Source organism: Simochromis diagramma, unplaced genomic scaffold, assembly GCF_900408965.1.
Source record: "Simochromis diagramma unplaced genomic scaffold, fSimDia1.1 OVJJ01000402.1, whole genome shotgun sequence".
Lineage (NCBI taxonomy): Eukaryota > Metazoa > Chordata > Actinopteri > Cichliformes > Cichlidae > Simochromis > Simochromis diagramma.
In genome coordinates this window covers 5515968-5531703 of record NW_024386972.1, presented here as the reverse complement: position 1 = coordinate 5531703, position 15736 = coordinate 5515968, and the positions used below count along the sequence as shown (strand labels likewise).

The following is a 15736-nucleotide window of genomic DNA, read 5'->3' as shown; positions in this document are numbered from 1 at the left end:
CAAGGAACATCACTCATTTAACTTTCAATTTCACATTCCGGTCTGGAAAATGTACATTTCATTCCGGTGACTGGGTGCAAGGGAGGACTAAGAGATGTGGTGCGGCGTGACAGGAGGGAAATTAATGTCCTCGAAATGAAAGTGAATCAATATGGTTGCCCAAGGATGTGAAAAAGGTGGAATGGGAGCTGGGGAGGCGGAGAGGGTGTTGAAATAGAGTTGGAGCGAGATTAATGGTCGTTTAAAAAGGAACAGTATTCATCAGCAGTTGGCTTCAGGTGCAGAATAGCGTCTGTGTGTGTGTGTGAGAGAGAGAGAATGGAAGCCAACTCTGCAGCAGGTTTACATTTTCTCTTTAATTTTCTAACTTCCTCTCATGACTCTCTCAACAAATGGCCATCCAACCATAATACTGATTACTTTGCATTTCACTGCAAATGAGCCTCAGTCTGTTGCTTTCATTAAAACTCCCCTCACCTTCACATAAACACACGCACACAGGTGGCGAACCAACAGCACCACCTGCAGGTTTTTCAGAAACACACATACTGACGTCAAGGAGCTTTAATCGCCCAATTTCACAAGTAAATACACATTGTTAACGAAGAAAATATTTTATTACGTTTAAAAATGTTCCGTTTCAGCCATCACATGTACAAAATAATACCTCTGAGCTTTTACAAAACTGCCTCACAACCCTACAGGCTGCAAAGGGGGTGAATGCTCCCAAATAAATAATAAAAAGTGAGAGAAATTCAGCAGAATCAGGAGTCACGCCATCGTGGATACATTCGCACAAGCACAGGCATAATACACGTGTGTCTGACTATCACTTGCACTTGTATGTGAGCTGTTTGCGGTGATAATGGATCCACGCTGGAGCTGCAACCAGCCCGGTCAGGTAGCCGAACAAAGAGCCCAAACTGCAGGAAACAGGCCAGACCTACAAAAAAAGAAGTAGTAGAGAAGTGAGCATGATTGTTGACTAAAAGCTTGACACTGGTCCGATACATCAAAGAGAAGCTGAACTATTAGTCTGTCAATTTGAGTTACACCCCAATTACCTCTGCATTTTCCCTCAGTCATTTTACACAGAATTCCCTGTGCAATTATAACTTTAATGTGTTCCATTTTCCATTAAACAAAACAAAACAATCTAATTCATTATTCATTGGCTGATTACTCTGTCCAGTGCTTAGAAAAATCATCGTGGAGAATTTGGAAGTTAAGAACTTAAATCAGCTACAAAAAAATGTGTAATTTACACCAGTTTTTTTTTTCCACTCTGACAGCTACCACACCAGCTTCATGCAGGTTATTGCCCAGTATCATCCTGTGGCACACTTGTGTTATATCACCATAGCAACCTATCACTTCATTCATGCTTTTGAAAGACAATCTTCACTTCTGTCGCTACAGAGCATCAGCCTGATGTTGCTGCTATTAATACATGTGTATTCCAATTTTTTCCTGTTGTTTTCTCTTCCTTGTTTCCCTTCTACAACACTTTTGCTACTCACCAACTAACAAAGCAGAAAAGTACCCATTTAAGGTCATTTTAAAGGTACTTTTAATGGAATAATGAAATCACAAGGACATCCACCTCCTCCATTCATCAGAATGAAACCAGTAATTTACTTTAATTTAAGTCCATGCAGTTAAGAGGCCTTTGTGAATCCAATAGTAATTTGAGAAAACCTCAAAAAAAAAAAATCTAAGAGAGGCTTCGCGGGTAATATGGTTTAAATGGTCGTGTTAGTTCCCTGGTCGTAAGAGCAAAAACTGCACTGTGGATAGAGAACATTTCCACATACAGTAGATTAGAGGTTTAATCAGACTCTCTCTTCCAAAGCAAGAAATATTCATGTTATTTGCAAAAAAAAAAATTTAAATTGACATTTGATTCTCCGTGCTGTAGTGGTTAACAAATTAAACCAGGGATGGAAAAGATCCCTGGTTTCAGACCAGAAGACACAAACCCAACCTCAGGGTCACAAGCTCAGATAAATGTGAAGGTTGTGACAGGAAGGGCATCTGGCACAAATTCTGTGCCAAATTAAACACGTAGATCCATCTGCTGCGTCGACACTTGGGGAAAGAAAAAGTACTGAATGTACCTTCATTGCCAACTAATTTGCTTACGAAGTGCCACAGCCAGACTACTGACTGAGCCACTTCTTGTGTTATTTTGATCTAAATGATATGAATGTGTGTAGAGGAAATATCAGGAACCCTTTTATTAAACTGTAGCATGTAATTTAATGAAAAACAAGCCTAAACATAAAAAAAGTCACATGCTACAGGTCATATTTAATTGATATGGGTGCTGACTGAGGCTCCGAAGCAATGATGTCTGATTATGGCAAAATGCCTTGACTCCTTTCTCTTAGTGCCTCTTCTTTGTTTCCTATGCTGATATCTCTGGTTGGAGAGACAAGAACATACAAACTGACAAAGGAGCAGTGAGATATAAAATACTCTTCGGAGTAAAGGTAACAATTAAAGTCTCTCTTTTGGTATCTTTTATAAAAGTTATAAAAGCACACAAACGTGCATTTGCTATAAAATCGAAGCAGTGTTCAAGAACTACACGTCCATCAGAAGGCAATGTCAGCACAACTTTTAATTGTTGAAGAATTTTTGAACCAGGTTTAAACGTGGACTATAAGCCGACCGATTACTCAAAGTCAAAATGTTTGCTGGGTTAGGTCACAGACTGTATAAGACCTAATGTGAGGATACAAATCCATGAGTATACGCTTTGTCCATGCATAGAATTACCTGCCAGGGCCTATCCCAGTCCAGAGGTATGGGGAATGCTCCAACCCAGGCTCCAACAAGTGTGCAGGCCACAGTGATCTGCAGGCAGGTGTCCCACACAGACATAGCTCTGGAGCAAGAACAGTTACTATCTTCGACACAGAGACATGTGAAAAGCCAGGAGGAAAGAAAGAGAAGGAAAATGATTTCAGCCTTACCCATGGCGACTGAAGACTCGTATCCAGGCCTGGACGTTGGGGCCGAGGACACAAAGACACCTCAGCGTGGTTAACGAAGTCAGCAACACAGCAAGGGAGAATGTTTCTAAGGCAGATCTGTAAGAAATGATAGGTTCAAGGTATCAATGACAACTACAATAAGAGAGTTATTGACAGTTTTGTAGAAAAAGAATTTTTAAAATGCACATAAAAAGCAAGCAGAGACAAAGTAAAACACTTGACTTTGTATAAGTGACAGAATCCTTTCAGGGTTTGAAGATTTCTGTAGTTGCCAGCTGTTTTCATTCATTTATGTGTGATCCTTCCATGGATCCTCAGTTTATTGTGTATTACTGTCGTGATCTCTACTCTCTGCGTCTCTCTTTATCAACCTCTGTTTCACAAAACAATAACTCACTCGATCAGTGGAGCTCCGTATAAAACGACAACAGTGTGGAAGAACAGGCACGACAGGAAGAAGTACAGGCAGGAGCGAAGCAACCTCGACAGCTGCAGAAAAAAAAAAAAAAAAACAGCAAGAAAACAGTCAAACTTTTAAGATCCAGATATAAAAAGATCACTTCCTGGGGAAAAAAAAATATATTGGTTTGATGAACATGCAAGAGTCAAGTATTCACATTAATTTATATACAAATAAGTCAAGATGTTTTTCTTTTTTTGGAAAGGCAACTTCAATTTTACTTGCCATACCCTGTCCTGATTACTGCCAGACCTGTTGAATTAAAACATCACTTGAACAGAGCCTGTTGACAAAGTGAAGTAGTCTAAGAGGAACACATTACACCACAATCCACAAACCACACACAAAGACTGGGCAATAATGGCATCCATGGAAGAGATCCGAGGACAAAACCACTGCTGGTCTCACATTTGCCAAACAGCATCTTATTCATCCCCTAAGAATTTTGGGGAAATATTCTGTGGGCTAGCAAGACAAAATTTGAATGGGGCAATTAGTGTTTCACACAGTGCCAGGTCGGTTTGGAAAGCTTTTCCCCCTTAACAAATGAAACCCTCATTTAAAAACTGCATTTATTGTACTTTTAAAAAAAAATAATAAAACAGCCCATGTGGCACTGCGCGCATTAATCCATCGTTATTAAAGCGTTATCAGCACCTTGTATCCCAGCGTGTGCTTCTTGGCGGGCGGTGTGATCCCGAGCAGCCAGAACACGGCCACGCTGACCGCGGTGACCGCAGCGGACACCGAGTAGAGCCACAGCAGGTGTGTGCCGTACACCGAGAAGCCCGGTAGGAGCACAGCAGGTAGCACCGTCGCCATGAACACCGAAGCGGCGATGATAGCGTGAGTGGACGCCATGGCTCTGATTTCATGGTCCCACATTGTGAAGGCTGTACCGAACTACAGCAGGACACCGACAAATTGAACACAAAACACTTTAAACCTCAACGTAGCGCTGGAATTGTAGCACAGGTAACATCCATAGATGAATCGCTTGACCTTGTTTCCGTAAACATGGAACCAAGCTCACTTCCGCTTTCACTTCAAAATAAAAGTGCAATACTTCTTCCTTGTAGATGAGGCAAGACAAAGTTCAATAAATGTAAATTATAGTTTTAACAACTTTAAATATATTACAGACAGTCATGCATTTAGTATACATTTATTGCTGCCACAGTGAAACTAGAAAGCTTTCATCCAATACCATGGCACTACATATAACAGTAAATCAACACAGGACTAATTAAAGTGCAAGTGTGCAAAAATGGCAAAAAACAGTGCAACACCAGATAGAGCAGAACCATACAGAAACGAGATGGTGCAATAATGACATTGTGTTGTGCAAAAAGACTTTAGCATTGTGCAATAAGTACTTGAGGTAATGGAATGTATAAAGGTGTGTGTGTGCCAGTCTAGTCTCTGAGTTTTCAGGAGTCTGACAGCTTGGAGGAAGAAACTGTTTCGCAGTCTGGCAGTGAGGGCGTGAATGCTCCGGTGTCTCTTGCCAGAAAGTAGGTTGGTGAAGAGTGTGTGTGAGAGGTGTGTGGGGTCCTCCACAATGCTGGTAGGTTTGTGGATGCAGTAGGTTCAATAAGTGTCTGTGATGGAGGAAAGAGAGGCTCCAATGATCTTTTCTCACTTTGTGCTGTATGGTCTTGCGATCTAACACGGTGCTGTTTCCATACCAGACAGTGATGCAGCTGCTCAGGATGCTCTCGATACTCCCTCTGTAGTAGGTGGTGAGAATGGCTGGTGGGAGATGGGCTTTTCTCATCTTTCACATGTGAGACCTGGGCCAATGCAATCAGTCCAGTGTAATTCAATTCAAAGTGACAAAGTAGTCATTGAGACTTTTGTGTTTTTATATTTGTGTAGAACATTTTCTAATCCATTTTCAGATCTCTCAGCTGCTCCCTTTATGGGTCTGTGGATCATCTGCCTCCATCTCATCCTACCACTACCCTGCTCATCTGTCACACCAACCCTCTCCATATCCTCCTTTACTACATCCATAAATCACCGTTCATTTTATTATTATTGTGGATTTTGTTTTAAGCCCCTTTTACCTCAGATTTATTTTGGTTGAAAACAAATTGTATGTTTGCGGTATACTTGTTTGAACACAATCCTTTATTTAATCAGTTTCCCCATTTAATCAGAACATGTGAACACTGTCACATGTAGCTAGATGTGAACCATTATTTATCAGTGAGGGCCATTCTTTTTCTACTTTCACTGCTATAACGTTATTCTGACAGCAAATAGAAAAACGAGATTCTTCAGTGTTCTTTAAACTGTCTCTGCCTGACTGCTACAGTCGCCTACTGTTTGTAAGCTTTAAAAGTTTTTTTTTATTATTATTTATTGGATTTAATTATTTCACACGTATTTCACGTTATATTTCACACGTTATATTCACACGTGTGAAATAATGCAGCAGCAAACTTTTAATTTTTAAAGAAAACTTAGAGGTTTTTGTCCACTTTACAGATGAACAAGGGAAACCGCAACCAATTACAAAACGGGTTACTTGGACCCTCGCCGAAGGGCAGTACAACTAACCAATGGCATCTGAGATTTGAAATCTAGGCTTTGACCAATCAATCGCTTGCGAGCTGCAAGGAAACGGAAGTAACGACCGGAAGTTTACATTAACAGAGAAAGCTAAACGCAGCTAACGCTTCAGCTTCTATTTTAACAAACAAAAAAGGACAATGGTTTGTGAAAAGTGTAGGTATCTCGCCATTCTTCTATCACTTAATTTATTTTAGATCTTCAATTCTAATGTCTTTTTTCCCGTTAAGAGAAGCTCGATGATCCTTAGAAAGCTGGCTAACGCTATGTGATGCTAACTGTTGTTATTACTGTCCTCACTGTTGTTTTGGTTGAGGAAAACATACCTTCACCTTCTAGGCTTATTTCCTTTAAATCCACTGCGCTGTTTTTGTTACATATGCTGGGTTGCTTTTTATCTCCAGGTGAGAAGAAGCTCGGTAAGGTCATCACTCCTGACACCTGGAAGGATGGAGCCCGGAATACAACAGGTGAACAGAGTAAAATCTGGATTTGTTTCAGTTCAATGGCATAATGTCACCAGTGTGCAAGGGCTGCTGGAAGTTTTGGAAGATTAAATAGAAAGATCACAATTAAAAACCACAGAAAATATATAGATAATACAACGGGGAGGGGGGAATTAAGCTTTTAAACCAAAATCTGAAATAGCGTTCAGTTAGTGTGTGATTTCTCTTGGTTTTTTGTACATTCTTAGGAGCATTGACTTAAAATATTAAAAATAAATCATTATATACTAAGTGACTCAAGGAAAGTAGTTTAAATACGTTCATGAACATGAATTTGGGGCTTTTAATGATTTCTTTAACCTTGTTGCTTTTATAGGGTGGAATAATTGTACAGCACGAATCTTGAATGACTTAAAACAAACAAAAGAAAAACAACAATAAGGTTTGTGGCGTAATTCTGGCTGCTTATTTGATTCCATCCACTTTATGCAATCTACCAGTATCACTGGCAGCATGATGCTACCACCAGTCCTTTGCAGTATAAAAGTCACTTCACCGTGGAAATGAACAGTGGTGTTCGAAAAATTTCTAGTTCATGACCAATCTTGTGCCTTGGTGATTCCTCGTTTCCATCCTCATTCAAACCTTGGCAAAGTGCTAGCACATGTAAGTAGTTTGTATTTACATAGAGTTGTTTGAACTGACGATTTTGGAGTCCACAGTGGTTTAAAATTGCTCCAAGAAAAGTACCTAATTTGTGTAAATCTACAGTTCTGCTTCTTAGATCTTCACAGAGTTCCTTTGACTTTCCCATTGTTCTGAGTATTGATGACTCCAATGAGTGCTGTAAAACAAATTATTTTTGTGTTAGCAAAGCGAAATTACCAGTTGTAGTCAATCATGATCACTAAGGAGAAGTTAAGAGGTTTTGGCCTTGTCAGGTTAAAATACACCGTAGAACATTCAGCACCATTTATTGAAAAACTTCTGTGTGTATATTTTTGATCCTGTATGTATACTTTTGACCCGGTGTGGATTAGAGAAAATCCAAACCTGTGCACCCAATTGTTTTTTTGTTTTTGTTTTTTAAAGTCATTCAAGATGTGTTCTGTACAATTATACCCTTGGAAAAGGAACAGTTGAAAGAAATAATTTGAAGTCCAAACTTACTATTACTATTATTCAGAATGTACATACATTTACTTTGGGGATGATCTGATATCCTCTTTTCTTTTCTTTTAAACCAGTGATATTAACTCAAGATTATAAACCTACAATCATCTCTGACTTGCATATCTACAGGGCTTTTATCTGCAGTTTATGGAGGACATGGAGTGTAACATAACATACCAGCAGACCAAATCACAAACGTCCATACAAGATTGCCGAACAACCAAGGCATTTATTTACAATCAATTTACAATAATAAAGTAAACAGCAAAAACCCCACTTATTTTTATTGCTAAAAAAGAAAAGAAGCACTAAGTTACATGTCAAAGCCTACGCAAAGACAAAGCCTACACTCCCTGTCTGGCCACAAAAGCTTCTGCTAACATACAGACGAATTTAACCAAACACAACAGAACAGAGCAGGTCCCACAGGTTTGCCACAGTTCAACTCCCAAGATCACTATAAGTAATCCTGAATCAACATGCATGTCTTAGCTCGGTAACTAAATGGAAAGGGGCACTTACTGCTGGAGCTAATTACATGGAATTTTGCAAACAAGCATAATCCCGTTCAGCTCTGGCGTGAGGTGTGAGAGAACTGCAACAAAGACAGGCAAGAGCAGCTTTCTTTCATGAAGTGGCCAAACGACCGGAGGGCATAGCAGACACATAGAGAACTCCACTGATGTATCATGAGATTAGAAAGTAAATTTCTTTTAAATGGTTGAATATGTTTTAAACATTTATACACGTTATAATGTGACTTTGTGAACTTTAAAGGTTCTCATTTTGGTCCAATTTTTAGAATTTTACTTTTAAAGTTAACCTTTACTAAATTCTTACCACTAGATGACACTCTTTAACCATTAATTGTTTATGTAAGTGCTGCTGAAGTGAGAAAACAAGGAAATACCAGGTTTGCCCTGAGATTAGTGTGGTACAATGGTTAGCAGTGTCACCGTACTACAAGAAGGTTCTGGGTTCAAACTTCTTCTGGGAGCTGATGTGTCTTCCACAGTATGATAACATGCTTGTTAGGTTGACTATAAATCAGTTGTAGATGTGGAATTGAGAGTGAAAAACTGTCTCTCTCTGGTGGCTGTGTCTGCTGTACCGTGTCTGCTATGCTATGACAGTTGGATAAGTGGTTAGGAAAACACTGATAGATGGCCTGAGATCTGCCAGTTATGACGGGCTAATCACACAGAGCAAATGTGTTGTTATTCTAAGGTGAACTGAGCCTAAGCACTGAGGACTCGATGAAGGCTATAACTATAAGGCTATAACCTTTTTTTTTTTTTTTGTAAATATTTTTATTGAAAAAAGAAAACAACACAGTATTTGCAGTTACGGAAATACAATTAACCGATACTTATATATATCTGCGATAGGTTTGCTTAGCATAGGGGGTCTAGCCTTAGGACCCTTACGGCCCAGGCGGGAATCGAACTTGTGATCCTCTGCTCCAAAGGCGTGTAGTCTAACCACTATGCTGTCCAGCTGCGCGCTCGCTCGCTCGCTCTCTCTCTCTCTCTCTCCATATATATATATTTTACAGGAATATAACAGTATAATAAAGGGTTGCCACTTGTGGAAAAATTTGGCTGTGCAACCTCTCGACGTATATTTAATTTTTTCAAGTTTTAAAAAAAACATGACGTCTTTAAGCCACCGGGAAATAGTAGAATACTTAACAGACTTCCAACGTCTCGCTAATAGGGATGTGAAGGCTATAATATCCTTTTGTGTAGAATCAAGTGTAAGTGATTGCTCAGCTTATTACCGTTAGAGGGACACACAGCTGGCGAAATAATGTTTGAGAAGATTTCAGCTCTTTTTGAGGAAAATGGTCTGGATATGAAGCGTGTCTGTATACTTGTGACGGATGGGGCTCCATCCATGGCAGGAAAAGTGAGTGGTCAGCAAAATATTTATTTTAATTTGAAAGGAATTATCAAAATGGGTTTTTTTTTATTATTATTTCAAATGTGCAAAAAAAAAAAATAGTTTAGTTATAGCTCCCTTTTTTTTTTTAAATGGACCTTTTGGTGTGCATTTGTGAGAGGTCACCAGATTTACAGGGGAAAAAGTTTGTGTGGGTTTGAAATTGATCATGATCTGCTGCTTACTGGCTGCAAAAAAAGTATCTGGCCCAGATAAATTCCTCAGTTTGAAAATCTGGCCCAACTAACTTCTTAGTTGAATAGCCATGCATTATAAGAATACATAACTGATTTGACCTCACTTTCATGTTAAAGTTTCCAAAACCATCCAAGCCTCAAGCAGGCTGTTGTAACCCTGTTGTTGAATTCGTATTTGCCGAACCACGCGGGAATGAGGAAGACCGTACCCTCGCTATAGCCTGTTCACAAGACTCCTCATGTATTTGAATTCCAAGTCTCCTTCCCATGTACACTTAAGCTTAACATTAGAGTGGTTACTAAAAGACAGGATAGTATCATAGAGTTTCGAAATGGTTCCTCTGTGATGAGGAATAAATGATAAAGTAGTTTCCCACTGCTGTTCTGGAGGTAAAGAGGGGAAATTTGGGAAACTCTTGGCAACAAAATTTCAAATTTGAAAATGGCAAAACAAATGGGTAATAGGGAGATCGTAACGAGAAGACAAATTGGGAAAACTATCGATAACACCATCCACATATAAATGTTTGAACTGTTTTATACCCTTGTCACACCACACTGAGAATGTTGAGTCCAAGAGTGAAGGGGGAAACAAATAGTTGTCGCTTAGAGGACCCGAGGAAGACAGCATTACAAAATTAAAGTGCCGTCTAAAGTGAAACCAGATTTTGAGTGTGTTAAGAACCACCTGATTATCAGTGTCCCTGTTGCATGGGCTAGACATTTTTTTTTTTTTGGCCAGACACCATGCACTATAAGTAACATTAGGCAGTTAGCACATGGCAGACATTACCAATGACCTAGCTCATCTTTCCAGTGCAAAAGCACAGAAGCACAAAGAAAAATGTCAGTTCAGCATAATTTATCCCTTTACTATAATCCTGCAGTCCTGTAAAAACTAACACCCTTACTGTAGGAATTAAGAGGGTAGGTAGCATTCAGGGACTGATAATCAAATCCATTTAGTTTTGGTTTGATCATCAGCAAGTGTGAGCATCTCTATAAAAGCATAGGTTTTAGCAGTTTGCTTGTCTGGAGCATTCAGGTGTATTTTAACATGATGCCAAGGAAGAAAGATGTCAGCAATGATCTTAGAGAAGCATTTGTTGCTGTTCATCAGTCTGTTTATAGTTTGATCATTCTACAGTGATTAAAAATTATTATAAAGTGGAAAACTTTCAATCTTCCCAGGAATGAATGTGCCTGCAAATTCACACAAGACCAGAAGAAAGCCTCTTTTCTCTAACACAAACAAGTTGCATCTGAATAAACCAAAAGACTTTTGGAGCAAGGTTCTTTGCACAGAAGAGATCAGAATAGCCATAATGCGTAACACTGTGCATGGAGAAAATCAAACACAACATGTCAGCACAAACACGATGGGGAAGGAGTTATGATCTGGGGTTGTTTTGCAGCCACAGGACCTGGTCACCTTGCAGTCATTGAGTTGATCATAGACTTATCTGTGAGGCCCTCTGTCCAACAGCTAAAATCTGGCTGATGCAACAGGACAATGATCCCAAGAGCAGCAGCGAATCTACAGCTGAATGTCTGAAAAGTAAAACAATCAAGGTTTTGCAATGGCCCAGTCAAAGTCCAGACCTCTACCTAATGGAAATGCCACTATGCATAAACACATGCCTGAATCATGTTGTTCACTTAGGTTTTTATACACAATTTATCCATTTCTGCTTAGTTTTTGTTCAAGGAAACAATCACACGGTGTAAGATGTATTGTTGTTCATCTGATGTTGTTTTTGAAGTTTTTATTTATGTCCTGATCTGCAAAAGCTTAGAACTGATAGATGGGGCACTTTCTTTTCACAAGTGTAGGCTGAGTGGTGATACAGGACTACCGGCCTGCACAGAAGCTTTTTTTGTGGTTTTAATGTGATGTTACTTTAATGATGATGTTTGATTGGATCCTTTCTGCTTTTTCCAATCAGAGAGTGGTGGGCGCAAACTAAATGAGAATAAGATGTTGACTTCTAAGAAAGCCAGGTGAGCGCCATCAGCGTCTCTATTTTCACATAGAAGATCTACATACTTTCTCGCATGAAAATCACCATTTTAACTTGCTAATTCATTACAGCCATGGCGCTAACTTTACTGCATCTGTAGTTATGTGTCTATAATTCTTTCCCATGGCAGGTTCGACCCTTACAGCAAGTCCGGCTTTGCTATCTGCAGGATCTGCAAGAGCTCAGTTCATCAGGCTGGATCACACTACTGCCAGGGCTGTGCATACAAGAAAGGTACAAAGTCGCACTGCTTACCATGCAGGAATGCTACTGTGGGTCCAAAACTTGAATGCATTTATTGCTTTCAGCAGATTCTAACAAACTGCCTCTCTGCATGATACACAGATCAATACACAGATGTTCTTTGTAAACATTATACTTGTAGTCCTGCTTTTCTTCACAGCTTTAAGCTCTGAAAACCGTTAAGCAACTGCTTCTGACACATCTACTTATTTTTCTTTTTTTGTCTTTAAATTGAGGCAAAAATGCTCAGATTAGGATGTGGCAATAGCTGGGAATGTGAGAGGACTCTGACCTGCCGGTGGGCTTTCCCCCCCTCTTTAATCTATTTTATATCTACTAAAGGTCTTAGACTAGATCTTTGTTGTTGAGTCAGTCAGATCAATGAACAGTCCCTCTTCCGTAGTGCTGAAGTCAGCATTTGCCTGAGTGGTCTAAGATTTAATCTTTCAAGAAGATTAGTTTAACAGTTCAAAGGTAGCATGGCTGACAGTGCTAGCTGTTTACATTAGATAATACAAATGACATTACGTCTCAAAAGGTATAGATATGTTGATCTTCATGTTACTTACATGGTCCAGTGTGGCTACAGGTTATCAGGCCAGATAAAGAAGCAAGGGGCAAATATAATAACAAATACAAAGGATGAGTAGGGCAAAGTACGGTGCATGACAGCTTCATTCCCACGTGGTTCGGCAAATACGAATTCAACAACAGGGTTACAAAAGAACAGCCTGCTTGAGGCTTGGATGTTTTTGGAAACTTTAACATGAAAGTGAGGTCAAATCAGTTATGTATTCTTATAATGCATGGCTATTCAACTAAGAAGTTAGTTGGGCCAGATTTTCAAACCGAGGAATTTATCTGGGGCAGATACTTTTTAGCAGCCAGTAAGCAGCAGATCATGATCAATTTCAAACCCACACAACTGTATTGAAAAACATGTAATTTTTTATTCCTTTTTCCCCTGTAAATCTGGCGACCTCTCACAAATGCACACCAAAAGGTCCATTAAAAAAAAAAAAGGGAGCTATAACTAAACTATTTTTTTGCACATTTCAAATACTAATAATAATAATAATTCCCTTTCAAATTAAAATAAATATTTTGCTGACCACTCACTTTTCCTGCCATGGATGGAGCCCCGTCTGTCACAAGTATACAGACACGCTTCATTTCCAGACCATTTTCCTCAAAAAGAGCTCAAATCTTCTCAAACATTATTTCGCCAGCTGTGTGTCCCTCTAACGGTAATAGCCGAGCAATTTTGCATCCAAAAACCAGACATATATGCACAACTGTGCAATATCAGTTCTGTCTGTGAACCCATATCCTTACATCAGTTTTCTTCAGGTCATCTAACAGCATTTCAAAATTGTCTGACGCCAGAACTTAAACTCTACGAATATTTGAACTGTCTTGACAGGGGTACGCTTTTAATAGCAGATGTCACACTTTAATTTTTTCGTCACTTATCACCGCATCCACCACGGCCAGCATGCAGTATTTCACTGTTTCAGAATCTGTGAAAGGCCTTTTCTTCCAAGAACCAAACATGAAGGGAAGCTGCTGCAGCTCTCTCTTGGGCTGTACAGGACCCTCACCATGGTAGTACAACTCTGGTTGTAAGATTATTAAACTCGCAATTAAACTGTACTTTTGCAGCCCTCTCCTGAGATTGCTCTGGAAAGTTTGTGTAGAAAGTCTGGTGTTTGTCATTGTGGTGCCTTCGTACGTACCGCAACACACTCACTGCAAATGAAACAAATAGGTTTGGCATTTGGATTTGGCGGTAAAATGAATAAGTATTTGTCAGTCCAGGCAGGGTTAAACCGACAGTTTTCATTGTCAATTTTACACTTTTGGACTGAGAAAGACATGCTGTTGTCACATCATACGATGATAGTTTAATATGTTTACATCAGGTGTATTGTGGGTTAAATATTGCTAGGCTACTAGGAGTGTTGCATTCACAGTCTACACTACACTGTAGGAATTTTTAATTTTTTTTAAATTAATTAATTAATTAATTTTTTGCGTTTTCTCTGTGTTTCTGCCAGGACCACAGGCAGGGCCACTCGCAGGTTGCTCCTGGGCCGCCATTTGAATAGGCTTGTTATAATGCCTTGGAGAAGTTGTGCTTTTGACCTTCTGTTTTGGCTATCGGTCATTTCATCAGATGCCTCACATTTTCCTGGGGAAAAAAACTTTGAGGAAATATGCACTTCTTCATCAGAATTATGCAAAATTTTAGGTCTCTACTGTCATTTCTTATTTGCCTGCCCTTTGTGCTTTTTCTGTCATTGAACAGGGAAAATTGGAGAAAAACATGCTTTCGGCAGGACATTAAGAACTCGCTAGAGAAACAATAATGCTCCCAGATTTTCCACCAGATGCCTTTTGGAGTCTGGAACCCTGAGCTGGGGCATATTGCAGATAAAAGGACCTCTGGTCTTCCTCAGGAATTGATGTGATCAAAAAGCATAGTTACAGGAGAGTTAATATTTAACTTAAACTCATCAGTTTGATAGACGGAGCTGATGCTGCTGTTTTCTGTTCACAGTTCAGTTCTGCTGCCCCAAAGAGGCCAAAAACCTCTGATAAAATAATGATGCTTGCTTAAACCATTTTTGCATTGTTCTTTTCTCTCTCTGTTGTGTCCAGGAATCTGTGCAATGTGTGGAAAGAAGGTTTTGGACACCAAGAACTACAAACAGACGTCTGTGTAACTGCATGCTGATCAGGGAGAGGCTCCACACGTGAATAACGGACTGAAAGAGAGGTGGCTTTGTTTGCTGGAGCTGTTACAGTGGCCATACGCAGGCCATCTCTAAATACACCACCCGTTATCGCTTGTTTCTGCAGTCAACACTCTCAGACTTTTCCTGTATTTTAAATTCAGTTCTTTCCTTTTCAAGATGTTAATTTCTGTATGTAATATATGCCGTGTTGCTTTTGTTATGTGAAATAAAGCTTCCACTATGAGGACATCTGACCGGGTCGTTTTTGTCTCCTTGCCTTCAGACATAAAGTGTTTAAATTTAGCCCGTGACGCACATTTGTCTCATATGCCTGAAATAATCAGTTTATTCTGACATAATCATATTTGGAAACGGTCAGGTGTGACCCCTCTGCCCCCCCCCCCCATCCCCTCAACTGCTTTCAGAAAAAGAGGTTAGAGTTCACAAGCTCATCAGTTGATATTTAAAGGGCTCGCTCTCCCCCAGGCCTTTAGCAACATGTGCACATTTTTTTAACGTGTCCTTATTAATTTATACTGCCGGTCAACAAGATACAAACGGCCTTAGTTTCTGGGTAATCTACAGCAGGTAACTCTCAGATATGACTGATGTAAATGAGTCAGCTGTTCATAGCTATGTTTAGCAGAGCTTTAAAGTACAAAAAACATTATCAAGAGACAGTTATATCATTCTGGACAGGGGAAATGTTCTAACAAATCCATGTTATTCGTTTAACTAAACCCAGGCTAAATGTATATATTCATAAGATTAAGTTAAATAAGTCGCATACTCGTACCTGGGTGATTTGGTGTGCCACTTTGTGTCTCCATACTGAGACATAAAGTGGCTCTAGCTTTAAAAAGTCTGGATGCATTCGTATTTTAACCCAGAGGTGATTACCAGACAAAACAACCGCTAAAAAGGAGAATATGTGAATGAGC

General features: G+C 39.5%; 2 protein-coding genes across 2 annotated transcripts; one reads left to right on the top strand and one right to left on the bottom strand.

Moving 5' to 3' along the window:
• Positions 1-598: 598 nt before the first annotated feature.
• Positions 599-4500, bottom strand: LOC120738125 (phosphatidylinositol-glycan biosynthesis class F protein-like). Its single transcript, XM_040039197.1, has 5 exons — positions 4117-4500; positions 3397-3488; positions 2979-3095; positions 2782-2890; positions 599-943 (listed from the first exon to the last, which is right to left on the bottom strand). Exons 1-5 carry the CDS (start codon positions 4342-4344, stop codon positions 830-832), a joined length of 660 nt encoding a protein of 219 aa, XP_039895131.1. The 5' UTR covers positions 4345-4500; the 3' UTR covers positions 599-829.
• Positions 4501-6057: 1557 nt separating this feature from the next.
• On the top strand, positions 6058-15049 carry cript (cysteine-rich PDZ-binding protein). The gene is made up of 5 exons (XM_040039198.1): positions 6058-6192; positions 6441-6506; positions 11740-11794; positions 11945-12048; positions 14719-15049. The coding sequence occupies exons 1-5, from the start codon at positions 6177-6179 to the stop codon at positions 14781-14783; spliced, it is 306 nt and encodes a 101-aa protein (XP_039895132.1). The 5' UTR covers positions 6058-6176; the 3' UTR covers positions 14784-15049.
• Positions 15050-15736: the final 687 nt, after the last annotated feature.